The sequence below is a fragment of the Paramisgurnus dabryanus genome, chromosome 15, assembly GCF_030506205.2.
Source record: "Paramisgurnus dabryanus chromosome 15, PD_genome_1.1, whole genome shotgun sequence".
NCBI lineage: Eukaryota > Metazoa > Chordata > Actinopteri > Cypriniformes > Cobitidae > Paramisgurnus > Paramisgurnus dabryanus.
The window spans coordinates 30,157,423-30,174,703 of record NC_133351.1 but is presented as its reverse complement, the minus strand read 5'-3'; the positions used below and the strand labels follow the sequence as shown (position 1 = coordinate 30,174,703).

The 17,281-nt window shown below is 36.5% G+C and overlaps 2 protein-coding genes across 3 annotated transcripts in view; one reads left to right on the top strand and one right to left on the bottom strand.

Moving 5' to 3' along the window:
* epsti1 (epithelial stromal interaction 1) overlaps positions 1–13,909 on the bottom strand; it is a 29,478-nt gene extending 15,569 nt beyond the window's left edge. Inside the window, exons 1-7 of one of the 2 annotated variants that reach the window (XM_065293018.2) lie at positions 13,538–13,906; positions 11,098–11,156; positions 7,737–7,820; positions 7,564–7,637; positions 7,392–7,475; positions 6,673–6,746; positions 5,234–5,321 (exon numbers count right to left, since the gene is read on the bottom strand). In XM_065293018.2, coding sequence (XP_065149090.1) covers positions 5,234–5,321; positions 6,673–6,746; positions 7,392–7,475; positions 7,564–7,637; positions 7,737–7,820; positions 11,098–11,156; positions 13,538–13,683 — 609 coding nt within the window. In that variant the 5' untranslated portion in view covers positions 13,684–13,906. Of the gene's footprint in view, positions 1–5,233; positions 5,322–6,672; positions 6,747–7,391; positions 7,476–7,563; positions 7,638–7,736; positions 7,821–11,097; positions 11,157–13,537 lie in introns of both variants that reach the window. The other variant, XM_065293019.2, reaches the window with a different exon arrangement.
* Positions 13,910–14,010: 101 nt separating this feature from the next.
* The window catches only part of dnajc15 (DnaJ (Hsp40) homolog, subfamily C, member 15), a 38,065-nt gene continuing 34,794 nt past the window's right edge, over positions 14,011–17,281 (top strand). Inside the window, exons 1-3 of the mRNA XM_065293020.1 lie at positions 14,011–14,149; positions 14,811–14,862; positions 17,178–17,251. Coding sequence (XP_065149092.1) covers positions 14,045–14,149; positions 14,811–14,862; positions 17,178–17,251 — 231 coding nt within the window. The 5' untranslated portion in view covers positions 14,011–14,044. The remainder of the gene's footprint in view (positions 14,150–14,810; positions 14,863–17,177; positions 17,252–17,281) is intronic.

Below are 17,281 nucleotides of genomic sequence, written 5' to 3'. Positions count from 1 at the left end.
TAGTTATGCAACAATGACAGGTGTTTGGGACATAAAATAAGCAATAATGCATCTAAAAACACAGTTTGTGTAATCATTTTTATGAACTCCTGTAGTGAAAGCTCCGCCTACTGACATCACAAGTTTGCTGGTTTGAGACCAGCAAGATTTTAAGACTGATTCTTAACCAGGATCAGGGCACGGAGCCAGGGTTTTTTGTGTGGAAAAGCGCAGCACAATTCAAGATTGAGTTACAACATCGGAGCCAGCCCTAAGTTTAGAAAGTTCAGTTTAAAAAGGTCTGAGAAATTATATTTTTTGAAGGAATAATTTGTACAAAAAGTAATGTAAAAATGTTTTACACACTATAAATAGTCAAGATTTTTTGGAACGTTTGACTGAAAGGTTTTTGAGAAACCAAAAAATTGTTCTTCTATGTCAATGCTGCGAATACATTTTTGTCAGCACCTTTTTTAGATTGTAGGGCAAAAACCTTTGCACCTTCAAGAAATGTGACCTGTGCCTGGCAAAATGAGTCCGAATGAATAAAACTTTGGCAGATTTGGCACACACAATGTCAAAATTAATATCTATAGGAAAATATATGTTTATCATGCGGTTTCCCAGACAGAGCTTATCCTAGTCCCAGACTAAAATGCATGTTTGAGCTGTCTTAAAATTTAAAACCACCTTGCACTGACGTGTCCTGGATTAATCTAAACCCTGTCTGAGAATCCGTACCAATATCTTTTTTATTTCTTTAATTGTTTAAATCCACTAAAAAAAATGTGTTTTCCATATCATTCCCAAAAATTCAAACCCATAATTAGATTTTCAAAGATTTATTATAAAAACGTTTTTTTTTTTTCATAAATGCAAAAAATCCATGACAAGTTTTATTTTCAAAATGTTATAAATCTATTAAATCAATATATAAATGTGCATTCATCTTTGCCATGTTATATTAATTTAGTTGACTAGTGGTGTACACTGATAAAAAAAAAACATTAATATCATTAATCAAAACACGTACTTTGTCATATTCAGAACACGGTCATTGCTGCTGTCATTCTTGGGACGTCGTCGCTGAACTTTATTGACAGCGATCAGGTGTAAAATGTTTTGGTCCTGCTCGATTTTCGTTGACTTCGAGTAAAATAATGGAAAGTTTTTCATAAGATCTGCTGGGGTCAATGTGTTAGCATGACAGAAGCTTGATGCTGTCAGGAGAACAAGCAACAGCCGGCATTTTTCCGTCTCCCGAGTGCCTCTCGCTAAATTATTCGATTTTGATGACTTGCGTTTCTTCCCCACAACAGAAAACCACCACAGGTTTATCAATGCCATCAAAAGTATTATTTTGTTTTTGTTTGTTTGTTTGTTGATCACGAAGTACAAAAAAGATAAAGAAAACTAGCATTCCGTGTGTATTGGTGCCGCCATTATTGTTTACAATGTGTGGAATGGTGCGCTGTGATTGGTTAAGCGGATTTATTGCATTCTGCCCAGAAGGACTGGTGTTAATTGCGTTTTGGGTAAAAAGGGCGAATAGATGACAGAATAACATGGCGGATATCAGATTTTGCGTAAAATGAAGAATTTACTTTTTAATACTGACCTGATACAATACTGATTTTGGCGGTTACAATTTTTTAAAATGGCCTTTTTTAAAAACTGTAATTCTATCCAGACCGCGGCCAAAAGTTCTCACGCGTGTGCGGCACCCGTGACAAAACTACGGAATGCGCGATCGGGTTTTAAACGCTCATTTGCATGACACGTATATCGTTTTATGTTACCATGCACTCAGTTGATTGTACTGATGGGTCTACGCAGCCTGGGTGAAGTCAACACATCTCACTCAGAACCGCAAGGAGACGCTCTGGCACGGATTTAAATTTAAACATTGCAGAGATGAGAGACGAAGAGAGCGGGAGAACTTTTAGCTTAGATTAAAGGAACAGTATGTAGGATTGTGGCCAAAACTGGTATTGCAATCACAAAACTTGTGGCCAAAACTGGTACTGCAATAACACCAATGTGGCCAATGCACAAAATGACAACATAAACATCAGTTGAGGGCTGCAACTCCACTTTTGAATTGACAATATCCTGGCCAGACCACTGTTGTCAGTGATATAAGTATTTGAAATGAAAATGATTTCTTAATGTCTAGTGAAATATCAGGGCCATTTTATGATTAATTGATATCAATTTCTTACATACTGTTCCTTTAACACCAACAACATTATAGATGAGAAAGGTTTCAGACATCAGTCCCCAGTTGGGGAAAACCGGATAAAAGATGAGAAACGTCTAAAGGATACAAGTATGTAGATTGACGTGCTACTCACCTCATTACAGTATGCTATCTGATTATAACTTATAGTATATGTATGTATCTTATGCCTAGATTTAGTGAAGGGGGTTGTATGATTCTTTGGTTCATAACTTCCTATTCTAAAAGTTTCATCAATTGTGCATAATGACATGTGCAGTAACTGCATAGAGTTAAGTCTATTTAGTATTTTTCAGTAATGTCGTTATTTTGGAAAAATGTGAATAATTGTATTGCAGGCTGATTTAAGGTGTGCCCTAAATTTCAGCTGGCACTCCTAAAATTTTCAGTCAGGGGCTACAGTGCTCCTAATAAAAAAAAGTGAATGACTAGATTTCATTATAATGTATCTTTTTTGGGGGGGGGGGGGCACTTGAAATTTGGTCACCCAGGGGCACTTCACTGTGTTAATCCGGGCCTGCCTGTAGCTCAAAATTAGACTGTGCACATTATGACTCATTTTGACAGCACTGGTCACAAAGGTTCTTGTGTTCCACAAATGTTTGGAATAAAGGAGGTAAATAAATGTTTAGTGGGTGAACTATTAAGGAAAGGACATTGTGTCAAAATTCTACACAATTTAAGTAAAAAGTTTCTTGCCAAAAACAAACTTGAATAAAAGAAACTTGATGAACAAACTAAGCAGCATGTTTAATAAAAAAAATCTAATTTTGAAATGTAAAAGTCCTTGAGTACAGCACAACTGCTTTACACTTTACACCCCTGGAGCCCACCACATCACAATGAAATGGGCGTTAGCTGTATTTAAGTGATGTTACTCTGAGATTCTCATGATACTTTACAGAGAGACGCTATGAGGAGGGGTGAGAAGAGATCCTTTGTGTGTTTGGTCAGACGGCCTGGGGACAACAGGCAGGGGCTGCTCTGTTTGGAATGGCTAAAGAGTAAGGGGAATAGGTGGGACGACCTGGGCCTGGCATCTTGGGAAGCCAATACAAAGGATTCTTTGCACAAACAGAGGATATGGAGGAGATTAATCTGTCTTGTGAAAGCATCACTGAAAACATAACAATTCTCGGTGGCCACAAAACCACATCAAGAACCCGTCTTTCCACAAACACTTTGATCGGCGGGCCTATGACATTTAGGTTGGAGCGTTTCATTACTTGGTCTGGAGGCCGTCCAGCCACTAAAGTCAATACACTGAGAGAAATCACAATCCAGGGCCCAAGGCCTCTTTCTCTCCCGGAGGAGTGAGAGAACCAAAGATCTTGACTCTAGAACGCTGTTCCATGGCCTTGCATTATGTGGGTATCAGAGGGATTTTCCCTATTAGTCATAAAGGAGGAAGTCATTTAATTGTGCATTTTTGCAAGCCTTACACAGAGATACATGTGTTTGTGTATGGTATATTTTGGGTAACACTTTATTTTACAGTGTTACAGGTTGCATAATTACATGCAACTATTGGCTATACATACTGGGCATTATATTTAGATTTTTACTTAATAGATAAACCACGGTTTCCATATAATGCTACAAAAAGTGTTCAAAAACCATGGTTCAACCCTTACCGACTGTAAACAGCATCAATGTTTTATATACTGTATGTAAACATTGCTAAGGGGGCGTGCACACCAAGACGTTTATGCCTGCAGCCGGTGTATGTTTTTAATGGTTGTCAATGAAAGCGCAACATGGTTCGCATATCTGCGTAGGATACGCTGTACAGAAAGCCCGCTTAAGTGTTACTTTGTAGCACACAAAGTATATCCCCTCAGTGTCACTTTTTGACATGCATTCCACATCACAATTGCATACTTTTTCTATATTGACGTCTAGGGGTAATTTTAGCATCTTCATATAGTGATGCGAAAAGTGTTTCACAATGCTTTGATTTTTGTCACCTTGGGAGTAAGAATGGGATTAAATGCAATGAATATGTGACCCTGTCTGTGAAACCGAGACTAAAGTCTTAAAATTAAGATTATAAGCATTAAAGTTCCATTTTAATCATTGATTTCACATTGTGTTCAACTTCAATCCATCAGGGTTACATTTTCACAGAATGTTCACAGAACGATCAATTACAAAAATTACTTAAGCTGGATTTTAGCAGGGTCACAATGTAATAAACTATTATAAATGAAAGACCCACTAGGTTTTTCATATGGTTTAAAAACAATGTCCCGAAAATAAACTCCTTTGGGAAAATATTTCTCTCTTTTTAAATAAAAAGTGCATTTCTCACCATGGAATGATTTTTCAATCAGACTTGTTATACCAAACTCTGTCTGTTCTTCACAAGTTTAAAAATGTCAATAAGCTTAAAAGCACAGCCCTAGAAAACACAACTTTTCTGTTGACCACAAAAGCCTTCTGACGCTTACCGCTGTTTAAAATTCAAGTGAAATCACAGCGGTGAGTTTTTCATTAACACCTCTACACGCATCCTGTCAGATTGCTTGTGTCGTAAATTCAGACTCTGGCTGATTTCCAGGTACTTTCGCTCAAACATTACAGATTATTCCTTAAAAGAGTCTCATAAAACCCTCTATGCTCGTCGTTAGGCTTGCTGTGAACTTTGGGAAGTCCCCTGAACTTTGCTTGCCTCACCATTCAGAAGGAACTCTTTGCACCGGATGGCCGTGAAAAGAAACTATCCAGAAAGCTCGATCATGGACTCAGAAAGGCCTCTCTGGTGTGAGGGTAATGAGGAGATAATTGGGGGGAGTGACCCTTGCAAAGGCCACCCTTTTTACTGCAGTAGAATGTGCCATGTTGATGAAAGGTCTAGAGGGAGGCCTATTTACTTTGAAAACATGTATCAAAGACAGATCAATTGGTGTGAATTACTCCAGTCCCTTGGGTTTTAACCTCAGGACCACAACTATGTAGAAAAGGTTTGAACTCAGGCCTATGGAGCACACAGTACATATTTGGCCCCTGTCTTACCCATGATGATGCAGGGATGGAATTGCTTGCTGTCATAGAAACAGTTCTGCTGTCCGTCTCCATTCCTTTAAAATATTCCATGTTTTTCCTGCCAGAGGAAAGGACAATTATGATTGAAGGTCGTATATAGCTACTGTATACAGCCGATAATTTACTTATATTGCATATTTTGACATTTTATGAACTTTAAATGTAGGTATTTGAGGCATGTCATGCCAGGTTTCCATTAATGATCCCAAATATTATAGAATCTAATTTGTTTTGTGCTTAAAGGAAAACATCACAGTTTTTTAATATTTTACTACAGTATGTTCCTACCTCAACTTAGACAAATGAATACATGCCAATCTTTTTTTCAATGCGTGCACTTAATCTTTGTACAGAGCAACGTGACTGTGTTAGCATTTCGCCTATAGCCCCATTAATTCCTTGGGATCCAAACAGGGATTAATTTGGAAGCAACCAAACACTTCAATGTTTTCCCTATTTAAAGACTATTACATGAGTAGTTACACGAGTAAGTATGGTGGCACAAAATAAAACGTCAATGGATCAGATCCATCAATAATACTGGGCCTGAGGTTGAAGTGCTGCAAACTAAGTGCTCTTCCGCCATACAATATTGTTCTCATTTTTATCCGCTTAAAAAATCGCCACCTTTTATTTTGTGCCACCATACTTACTCGTGTAACTACTCATGTAAATGTGTCTTTAAATAAGGAGAACATGGAAGTGTTTAGTGGTTACTAATTCATCCCTGTTTGGATCCTAAGGAATGAATGGGGCTAGGCTAAATGCTAACACAGTCACGACGTGCTGTATAAAGATTAAGTGGACGCATTGAAAAAAGATAGGTATGTATTCATTTGTCTAAGTTAAGGTAAGAACATAGTGAAATATTGAAAAACGGTGGTGTTTTCCTTTAACTAAAAATAAAAAGTTGAGCGATCAAAGATGCTATAACACAAAATTGTTTACAGTGCTCCCCGGCAATTTTTGGATCTTGACAGCCCTTTCTAAAGCTAATCGCAATTGACTTTTATTGTATACAGAAAGTCTTCCATGGTCTTTGGACGAAATGAAATACTACGGGTTTGGAACAACACGAGGGTTAGAAAACAACAACAACATTTTTTTTGTTTTGGATTAAGTGTTCCTTTACGGTAAACATATTTAAACCAACAAATGTTTTTTTTTAAGATTCCAAGAGCATCAGCAACATGGCACTTTACCATTTGGCACGTTTCCCCGACAGCATTCCTTACATTTATTTTAAATCATCTCCTGTAGCCAAGATTTCTCCTGAACAAAGGTAAACATGTGCATTCATGTGTATTGTCTTTGGAAAATGGCCAGCAGAACAGCCTGCTAACCAGCTTCCTTCTCCGAACACTGCGCACTTTAAATGTAGTCAGGTGTAATGGTAAAAGTAGACATACATTTGATGATCGTGTTGGTACAGATCCTGTCTGCGTTGATCTTCTTGTTTTCTAGTTGCCTCTAGTTTAATGGCCTGTAAAGCAATTCATTGAGTTAAGTTAAATGGTTTTTTTTCCATTCCAAAAACTTTTTCATAACCTTATATAACACGTAGATTTGCAACCAAATTGGTCACTTGCCATTTTTACATTTATAGATGTGGCAGATGTTTGTATCCAAAGCAATTTACAGTATGGTGCATTCAAGGTATGTTTTTTATCAGTATATTCCATTGTTCCCTGGAAATTACATCCACAACCATTGCGATTTGTTTTTACAGCTCTGTACTTGTACTCAGCCCAATAAATTTGACCTAATTAAATTGTTTTAGCTTTTTTGTTCCAAAATATTCTACAATTCCTACTGTAAACCATCATTACACTATAAGAACGGCCAAGCATTGACCAGGGCATGTTTTAGCAAATGACCTGTGCTGTCTGTGGCTGCTGGAATAATTGGACTCATCAATCATGCAAAACCTCAGCACAGCGAAATTAAAGCTCAAAGTCTGATATCTCAGTTAATTGCATAGCAGTCGATGGTTTGTATGTGCCAGTTGCCTGCAGTGACATCTGGAGTTTTAAAGTCTGAATTACAAAGGGTTCATAAAACAGCACATGCTCAAAACACAACCCAGATGCCCATCATTTCATACAAAGTCACATCAAACCTTTTGTACCTTTTCTCGTTGTTCGGCCTTCATCCTTTTGATCTCCTCTTCCTCTGCCTCTCTTTTTTTTCTATCCGTTTCCTCTTTCTGAAGCTGTTGAGTTATTTATATGTAAATATGTGACACACTATGATAAATTAATAAGATATTGCAAATAAGTATTTTCTTATGACTCTGATACCTTTTTTCTGGTTTTGGCATTGCGTGCTTCCTGTTGCTGTTTCTGTCTAACTTCTACTAAAGAAACAGCACCACCTGTGAGAGTGAACACAATTAATAATTAAGAAATGTATGTGTACATTTTTCTGATCATAACTTGCATTTATTTCACAATGTTGTGCAACTCTAAAGTACCAAGCCTCTCTGGATTCAGCTGAAACGGGCCAGGACGGTTCTCTTCCTTCCATCGCCTTAAACCTTCCTCTTCTTTCTGAATCACTATACACACGAAAAAAGTATAAATATTTTTTATTTCTATATACACTGTGTCACTGTGGTTTGACGTAGTGATTTAATTAAAAAGTTTTGAGCAATGACCAATTCCCCTAAATGATTAACATACATAAAGGTGCAGTGGTCCTTGTTGTGTATTTGTTTAAACAAACAAAGAATTGTTTGAATTATAGTTTGAATTGTGTTAAAGTGCACCTATTTCATTGCTAAAAACAACGTTATTTTGTGTATTTGGTATAATACAATGTGTTTGCATGGTTTATGGTTCAAAAACACATTATTTTCCACAAACTGTACATTTTTGTTGCTCCAGATCTCCCTGTCTTCCTCAAAACGCTCTAATTTGTTACAAAGCTCATCGATCTGAAAACATACAGCTAATCTGTATATTGTGATTGGCCTGAATACCTCTGACGTCAGCCGGAAATGTGACGCTCCTTACCATGTTTAAAAAGATTCGCTCACAATGCAAAACCGACAGTAGTTAATATCATCTTTACTACCCGATCGATACGAGCCGAATCTGATCCAGAAAATGCAGATGACTGAGCTGATCGATCAACGTTGCCAGCGCGGCAGGAGGTAACAGATTGGTATGGTAAGGTTTACTAAAACATTAAAACCATGGCTGCATTTGTGATCGTAGAAATGGCAAACAATAGGGGTTGTAACGATTAACCGTGCAAATGCGTGTTTTCTCAATGAATGAAATTTGAATGAAATCACGGCGCATCCGAATGCCAGGGGGCGCTCTTGTGCAGAAACTCCCTTTGTGCCACAGAAGAAGTAGCATTACAAACGCTATTCCAGGAAATGTCTACAGGAATATTTATATCGCTGTTCTTCAGATTGTTTTAGCTATTTTCATGATGATAAAGAATATTTTGAATGATTTTTATTTAACGAGTGTTGTTTTTTAAATGCACGTTATAAACGACTCCGAATCATAATGATTTTAGATTGATAAGGACTTCCTACTGACCAAATGCCAAATCAAGCTGTGCATGAAACAAAGAATCGCAGCCTTGCGATTCAGAATCGATTTTTAATAGGACACGCGATTTCATCGTTACATCCCTAACAAACAAGAAGCGCTACTCTACACTGCTTAAAATTTGTGTTTGAGTCATGGTTAAGTCAGTCGTAAATTCTTTAAATATGAAAACATAGACTACTTGCTAGCTGTGAGTCAGAAGTGGGCAGGATTATGATAATGACCGCCGTGTCCAGGTCAACAGGCCAAGAAAATAAACCTACAATACGTGTGTTTGTTGTAGCGCAAGAAAATAGATTTACGTTGGAAGCGATAACTCGCGTCATCGTTTACTTTGGGGTTTGTACCTTTAGCATATTGTTAACATGTACTAACACACACCACAGGAAATGTAAAATCATAAACCGGATCATTGGTGCCCTTTAACACTTTTCAGGTAAATAAGCATAATACATAGCTAGTCCTAGCAGTGTCTGCATCAAGCTAAAAAGAAAAGTTTAGGCCAAAAAATGACACACTTTACCTTAATCACTTACCTGTCACTCCACCCTTTTGAGTGGGGGGTAAAAAGTGGATGTGTAGTTTCAAATGAATATAACTTTAGCATTTTTTGATCTAAAAGCCTAATCTTGGTCTTATTTTAAAGACGACAATGTAATGTTTTTCACTAATGTGTCTGGAGGTGAAAATATTTAACAGAAAAATTGTTATAGCAGTTTAAATTTATTTTAATAATTAAAAATAATGCAATAACATATTAATTTGATAAATAAAATTATAAAAATGAAAATGTTTCACAAAAGTAATAATGTAAACATGAGGCAATATGTCTTAAGCAGTTGTGATCCAAATTTTAAGTTAAAATCACAAAAAAATGAGGTTTGTTTAACCCTCTTAGTGGTTTTACCAACAACGGCCACTAGGTGTCAACGGTTTGCTGCATTCTCTTGTCACAAATTAATAAAATACTGTCACTGCATTATTATAACTGCTAAAACGTTTTGAAATATGAAAACTACATTCTTAGAGCTTTCCAATGATATATAGTTTGTCAACATTTTTGAAGATTTATAATATGATATTAGAATTATGAATATATAAAATTAATATGCATTCCTATGGGGGGTGGGGTCATGTAACTAAAAACTGTCACTACATTATTTCTATTATCAAATGACCTTGAAATATGAAAACTACATTCTGAGAGCTTTCCAGTGATATATAGTTTATCAAGATTTTTTAGGTTTAGAGTAGGGGTTTAGTGTTAGAAATATGTAAAAACAAATTGGGCCTACATGTTGGCCTGTGACCTTTTAGAAATGGACACTTACTACATCATTTCTTTCCCAAAATTTTGATGAAATATGAAAACTACACTCTAAGAGCTTTCCAAAGATATATAGTTTGACAAGATTTTTTAGGTTTAAAACAGTCAGGGTATTAGTGCTATACATATGTAAAAACAAATTGGGCCCACCTCTGGCCCGGGACGTTTTAGAAACTGACTCTGACTATGTCATAATTTTCCAAAAATTGTGATGAAATATGAAAACTACACTCTTAGAGTTTTCCAAAGATATATTAGTTTGTCAAGATTTTTAGGTTTAGGATAGGGTATTAGTGTTATAAATATCTAAAAACAATGTGGGCCCGCTTGAGGGCCCGTGACCTTTTAGAAAATGACTCACACTATGTCAATATTTTCCCAAAATGATGATGACAAATGAAAACTACACTCTTAGAGCTTTCCATTGATATACAGTTTGTCATGATTGGATAAAAATGCATATGCAAAACACTGAAGTAATTGTAGGCATCCCACCAGTGCGACAGTGACATTTAGCATGACATAAATGTTTTGAAGCACACTCTCTTCATAAATTAATCAATTACTCTCCCTATATAATTTATTTCATAAAACACTGCTGAAATATGTATTCTAGAGGCTTAGACCTTTCCAAAAATATATAGTTTGTCATGATTCAATAAACATTTACATCCAAAATATTGAAGTAAACCTAGGTGTTCCTCTACAGGAACAGTGACAGTTAAGTGTTAAACACAACATTATGAATAGCTATTTACAAATCAAACACACACAACAAGAAAAAATAGCAAGAACAGAACAAAACAAAACAAAAAAATCTGTCTACCATGGTAGTTGTAAATAAACATGCTTAAACAGCATCTGATGGTAACAATTATGGAAGAGAAACATCTGGATCACATGGAGATGAAAAACACAACAAAAGTCATGTCACGACTTACTCCTCTGCAGTTCGCTGTGTTTTGATTTATTTGGTGGTATCAGTGTGTATCCATTAGCACTGTGAAGGCAAAGGAGTCCATTAGGAACAATTACTCTTATCAGTTTTCTTCACATGCCAACATCAAGGTGGGTCGTAAGTCATCTTTTGTATGTAAAGCCAACATAGATTTTTACAAACAACTCTTGGAAACTCCCCCCCGTATGTCCTGCATAGCTGATGACACAACCGGCCCACCCCTTTACAGTACACAGCTGTCAAAAGTCATTTATAATGCACACTCCTAAAAACATGTTTGTATTTGATCCTCTGAATTTGCATATTACGTTGCCTGTCAATATCTGAAACTATGAATCTTGTGGTATAATAAAAAAGTCAATAATAGTCACTTTTAATTAGTTAAGGATAGGCAACAGGTAGGTTCAGTTCTTTATTGTGAAAAATATACTGATGGTAACTAAATGAACAAACAATAAAAATGTATGCAAATAATTATTCATTCCTTCATAATGATAGGCATAGTTCCTTACAAATTTAACTATGAGATACGAGATAACTCTGTTTGAACTATTTAAAACGAAACTAAAGTTACTTGTACGAAAAAATAACTTTTTGTTGTGTTCTCAGGGAAGCACAAAAAATAAAATTAAATATATTATATATCACATACTCTACATATAGAGAATATTAGCTGTTAAACTCTAAGGGCCCTATCATACACCCAGTGCAATGCAGGGCAATGCGCGACGCAAGTGTCTTTTGCTAGTTCCAACTCGGTGCAATGATCATTTTCAAGTTTAGCGCCACGTTGTTCAAATAGCAAATGCATTTGTGCCCAATTCTGTTCCATGGGCGTTCTGGTCTGAAAACGAGGTGTGTTCAGGTGCAATGTTGGCGCGTTGCTATTTTGAGGCAACTAAAATAGACTATGCCATTGACCAACAAAAACCTGCTCTAAAGTCTAAAGTCAATGGCGCAATAAATTTGCCTTGGACATTAATTAGGACCAATTATGAGATGTTAGAAGGTGTAAAGAGCAGTAAATGAAAACAACACCATTAATCTTAAACTGGTGGTCTTTTTCCTCTGCTAAGGTTTTCAGTTTACAATTTCCGCTTTCTAAACAGGGATTCGGCATGGCGCCTTGCACAACAGGCTTTTAAAGGGGATGAGAGCTGAGACTCTCATTGGTTTATTGCACGTTATGCCCAAAACACACCCATTATTACAAGAATAGGAACAACTCTTTTAGGCCGTGCGCATGGCGCATAAACCATTTTACCCGTCGTTAAATCAGCAAAAGTGGAATCGGATACACTCATTTAGACCGTGCGCTTTAGAGAATGTGCTTAGATCGTAAAAACAGAGCCCTAAATACCTAAAAAATCTTCAAAATAAATGAGTACTATACACCGTCAGAAAAAAAGGTATAAAGTTGTTCCTTTTTCTGTTGCTGGGGTGGTACCCTAAAAGGTACCTTTTTGTACCTTTATGGGTATACAACACATTGAAATGTTGTACCTTATGGGGTACAATATAATACCCTATGGACCAATTGTGTACCTTAAGGAACAATTTTGTAACAGTTAAATTTTAGGGGTCCAAAACAGTAAACTGTACCTTTAAAGGTACCCAATAGATCCTTTAGGAACAGTAATGTACCTCAAAAGGTACAACATTGTAATATGTTTATATACCTGTAAGGGTACAAAACGGTACCTTGGGGTACCACCCCAGCATAAAAAAAGGTACAGTTTTGTACCTTTTTTTCTGACAGTGTAGGGAGAGAGGTCAAATTTACATACCTAATTTAAATATTAGTTTAAGTTTAATTTACATAAATATATATGTTGTTTATGTGGATATTTGATTGTAATGTAGTAATTCATATTGTAATTTTGTTATTTCTCGTTGTTTAATGTTTTACAATGCATTTTTATATGCTTATGAATACATCATTGCATCCATATGATTTACATGGTGTTGACTACTTTTATGTTCTGTATATAATGGCTTAATATTTTGCGTGTGAGTCCAAAATAAATTTCACGTCGACGATAAAAATAATAATTGATCTATTTTCATTTAATGGTATATTTTGTATGGTGACTATGGTCTGAATTCCTAAGGTTTCGATACTGGGTTGGTGCGAAACGAAAGTGAAACTAGTCAGTGGCTTTTAAAGGCAGATATATGGAATAAACAAATGATTCTTTGAACAAACCTTTAAGTTATTGCTTATTAGTACAAACACAAACATTTCCAAAACAATTAAGAATAAAGTCACGTTTTTAAAACTCAATTTTGTTTTTATTTTTAAAAAAATGTATATGGGTACGTTTAAACGGCGCGAAATGTCCACGTTTTTGTGAAATACAATTACATAAATACATTTAATGAATTAATAAATACTGTAAATAAAATCGCACTAATTTACTTACTATGTTGGCTGGTCTCGAACCTGTACATTTGATGTAGTAGGTGAGTTCTGCTGCTCATATTCATACTGATTCACTTCAATGTCATTATTATTTCTCATCTGGTTTTCTTGGTTTGCATTTGGATACATTTTTCGAGATGGATTCATGTCTGTTTGAGCTGCGTGTCTGCCCTGTTGTCCTTCCTGCTGTCGTTCCTACTTACATTTGTGTTGTTGTGGTGGCACTGTTGGTACGCCGGTCTGTGGAGTTTCCCAAATAATCTATAATCACGTGCGACAGATTATTTAGTACGCATTAAACATTTAGACGCTCAATATTAACATAAATAATGCCTTTAGTGGACGTTAGTGCGGTTTATACATGACAGGTACATTAAGCTGTGAGGTTTTTTATTTTAACTGTGAGGTACATCATGTATTAGATTTTGCGCTTCTTTATTTTGAAATCGCACGACCCCGTATAACATTTGTCCCTCTTGTCTTACCGTAGCGCTCTCTCCTGCATAGCATGGCGAGCACCGGTAGAGCAATGATGGACGGGGATTACATGAGACATGCTGAATACTCACCCAAATCTAACATTACGAGTGAGACAGATATCGATAAACGATTTGTGAGTCAATTTTGTTATGGAAACGTGATTTAAACCAACTGATTAATAATATTACGTGCTGTTCTTGTGCCACGAATGTTGTATACAAGTGTTTCTCAGAGGACTGACCTTGCTGTTCAGAAACAGTTTTGATAACGTTCGTTTAATAATGTTTGAAAGTGGCATTACACGGCTGCTGGCCTTTTCATTTATTTGTATTTATTTTGAAGCTTTTCAACAGTTGAGACCTTTATCCTTGTACGTTTATGTAATTTATAAGATTATTTGGCATATCCTTACAGACAAGTTCATTAAGACACACTCTGTTGGCCAAAGATTTTACAAAATTAAAATGAGCTGTTAAGCTTAAAGTTTTAAGGTTGTACGCCTTGTCAGGCAGATGAAAGCCCTTGTTTGTGTAAACATTTTAATAGATTTTATTCACATACATTCTTCTCATACTCTGAACATCAGTGTAAGTCTATAGAGTAAATGTGTCTGATCAATCAAATAATCCACACATTTTAATACAGAGCAAAATGTAGTTGCTGGGAAAGATATATTGGAATATAATATTGAACATATTTTTTTTTAATTAACCAGGTGCAGGTTTTGTGTTTATTGTTAATAATATAAGATTGTTCTGTAATGACGTAATGTTTTTGTCATGTGTGTGTTTTAGGGTGGCACACTGATTGCAGTCGGGCTGGGAGTTGCTGCTGCAGGGTTTGCAGGTAAGCACATCTGCTTTGACTGCAGTGTACGCATTCATGCGTAGATCCCTGTGTCAGTAAACCATATGACATGTAGCCCATTATGTAATAATAGGTGGTGTGGTCTTGTGGTTAAAGCTCTGAGCTGGAATCCAAAGGTTTTTATTTAAATCCATAAGTGATCGTGCCTTTCATAATCGACGTACCACTGATTGTTTAAAAAGAAGTGTGTACCTAGACCAAGCATGTTTATGTTCTTCTGTAAGGAATGTTACTTGCCTAAAAAAACCTTAATATGCCAGGTTGGATGTTTCTTAGCAAAAACCAATATGTTTTACATACAGTATCAGTATAATATTCTAAATTCCTAATTTTATTTGTGTCCCATTTTTCTAAACTTTTTTTCCCTTTTATAACCCTTTTCACACACAGATTCAAAAAAAAAAAAAAAATGTGTCTGGGATTTGGCCCGATTGTTTGGTTCATTCACACCGCCAGTGATTTTCTGGAATCTGTGCATGCTTTCACACACATCCTGTAAAAATCCTGTAAAGACATGTAATGTAGGTGTAATTGTGTTTTTGGTGGAACCATTTATTTTAAATCCCCTCTCAAAGACCTGAACAATAACAACTTTGCGACAAGGCATCACTTGCAAACTTTCAGGAGTGACAACCACATTTAAATGCGGGAGTAAAATACTCTAAATGATTGTTCCATGTGTGTACAAAGATTGACACAGAGGTAACCATAGCAACGTGTTACCGTCTGGTGTGATTATCATTTACAGCTTTGACCAAAATAATATTACATCGTTGTGTTTTGCTGTAAATCTTGGCATTGTGTGTTGTACGCATTTGTGAGGCTCCTTCTCTCAGCGCTGTCTTGCCGTGTTGCCAGGACCTCATCTTTTTTTTCTTGCATACCGTTTATGGCTTTTGGCTCATGAAGTGATCAAATTTTTTGATATTTGATATTATTAAAGTGTGAAGCTGCCGGTCCCAATATTTTTATCTTTAAGGTAAAGGCATGTGGATTTATTTCGGTTTATTATTGCATTTTTCTTGTTCGCTGTATTTTTCGTGCATGATCTGGCAACACTAGTCAGTAAATGCTCAGTCTTTTTCTGCACCGCACATACAGAAGACTTTTTCCCTATCTAGTCATTTATTTATTTCAGAAGAGAGACCTAGTGAACTAGTTGTTCAGTTCGGTTTCGGTAAATGCGGTTGTCAATCTCGTGTACGAGGCCTACGTCACACCCCTTGCAGCATTATTCCTACTTTTTGTTTACACAGGATGTGTCCTGGGAATGTTAAAGGCAATATTTCTAGATCCCTTTTCAGGGAGCGTTACTGGGATCAATTCCAGGACATGTTTGGGTTCACACAAAAACGCCCCTCTCTAGCAATTTCATAGTATTTTTTTGGAGTCTAACTAGTAATATTTCTAATGTGACTCTTAAGGATCGAAAGTAGTCAAGATGTAGGTGAGGTTGATAAGAGAGATGTTTAAGCATCTTATTGTGAGTGTTTGTTCAGGCCCCCAGATGGTCCCGGTTAATGAGGTCAACGCCGCCTCTAGCCTTAGTACAATCAAAGAGACATTTATAAGGCTACACGCGGCTAAATAATTCAAACCGACTTGTCATCAGGCTGTTTTCATTTGATTTTATTCTGGCAGGTGTTTCTGCCCTCCTCCCCACTGTTACATTGAAGTTAATCATTGTTAGTCTCCAAGTCTTCCACCCATATCTGTGTGAGGTCAGGATGGAGAAGTGCTTGTAGTCGCTTTGAGGAAGGAAACTAATTCCTGTTTCAGTACATCGAAGCGGCAGCTGTCCTGCCAAAAGCCGAAGCAGTGTGTGGTCTCCTCTGTTAAAAGGCAGGGCATTGGTTTACAGCAGAAGGAGATGATGTTTTTCTTTATTTTTGCTAAAAAAAGTGTCTCAAAATGTTACTTTTTGATTTTTGTAAATTCTCCACCTACGATGCATTTATGTAATATGTTATTGTTCACTTAGCCTTTCATGGGTTTTTAGTGTATACTGGATGTTCAGAGGAATTACAAGTGAATTGAGTGCTGACTGGCAGTGTATTACTTTAGTTAAACCACAACCGTTGGCAGTTCACCAACACTCTGACCAAATAAATACAGAGGCTAGTTGAAAGGCTTTTTCACCTTTACCATGTATTAAAAAGTCTAGATGTGGTTTTGTCCTCGGTTTCACCTTAAACCAACTTTGTTAACCCTGGAAATTAAGTCTGTGATTTGTCAGCTGTCCGATGGCACACTTTTTAATCCATCAGCTTCTTTTCCCTTCTGTTCTTTTTTAGGTCGGTATGCTTTCCATTTATGGAGACCCCTGGGTCAGGTTATTACAGAAGCGGCTAAGAAAGTGCCCTCTGCGGTGAGTGTCGCAAAAATATCAAAACGGCAC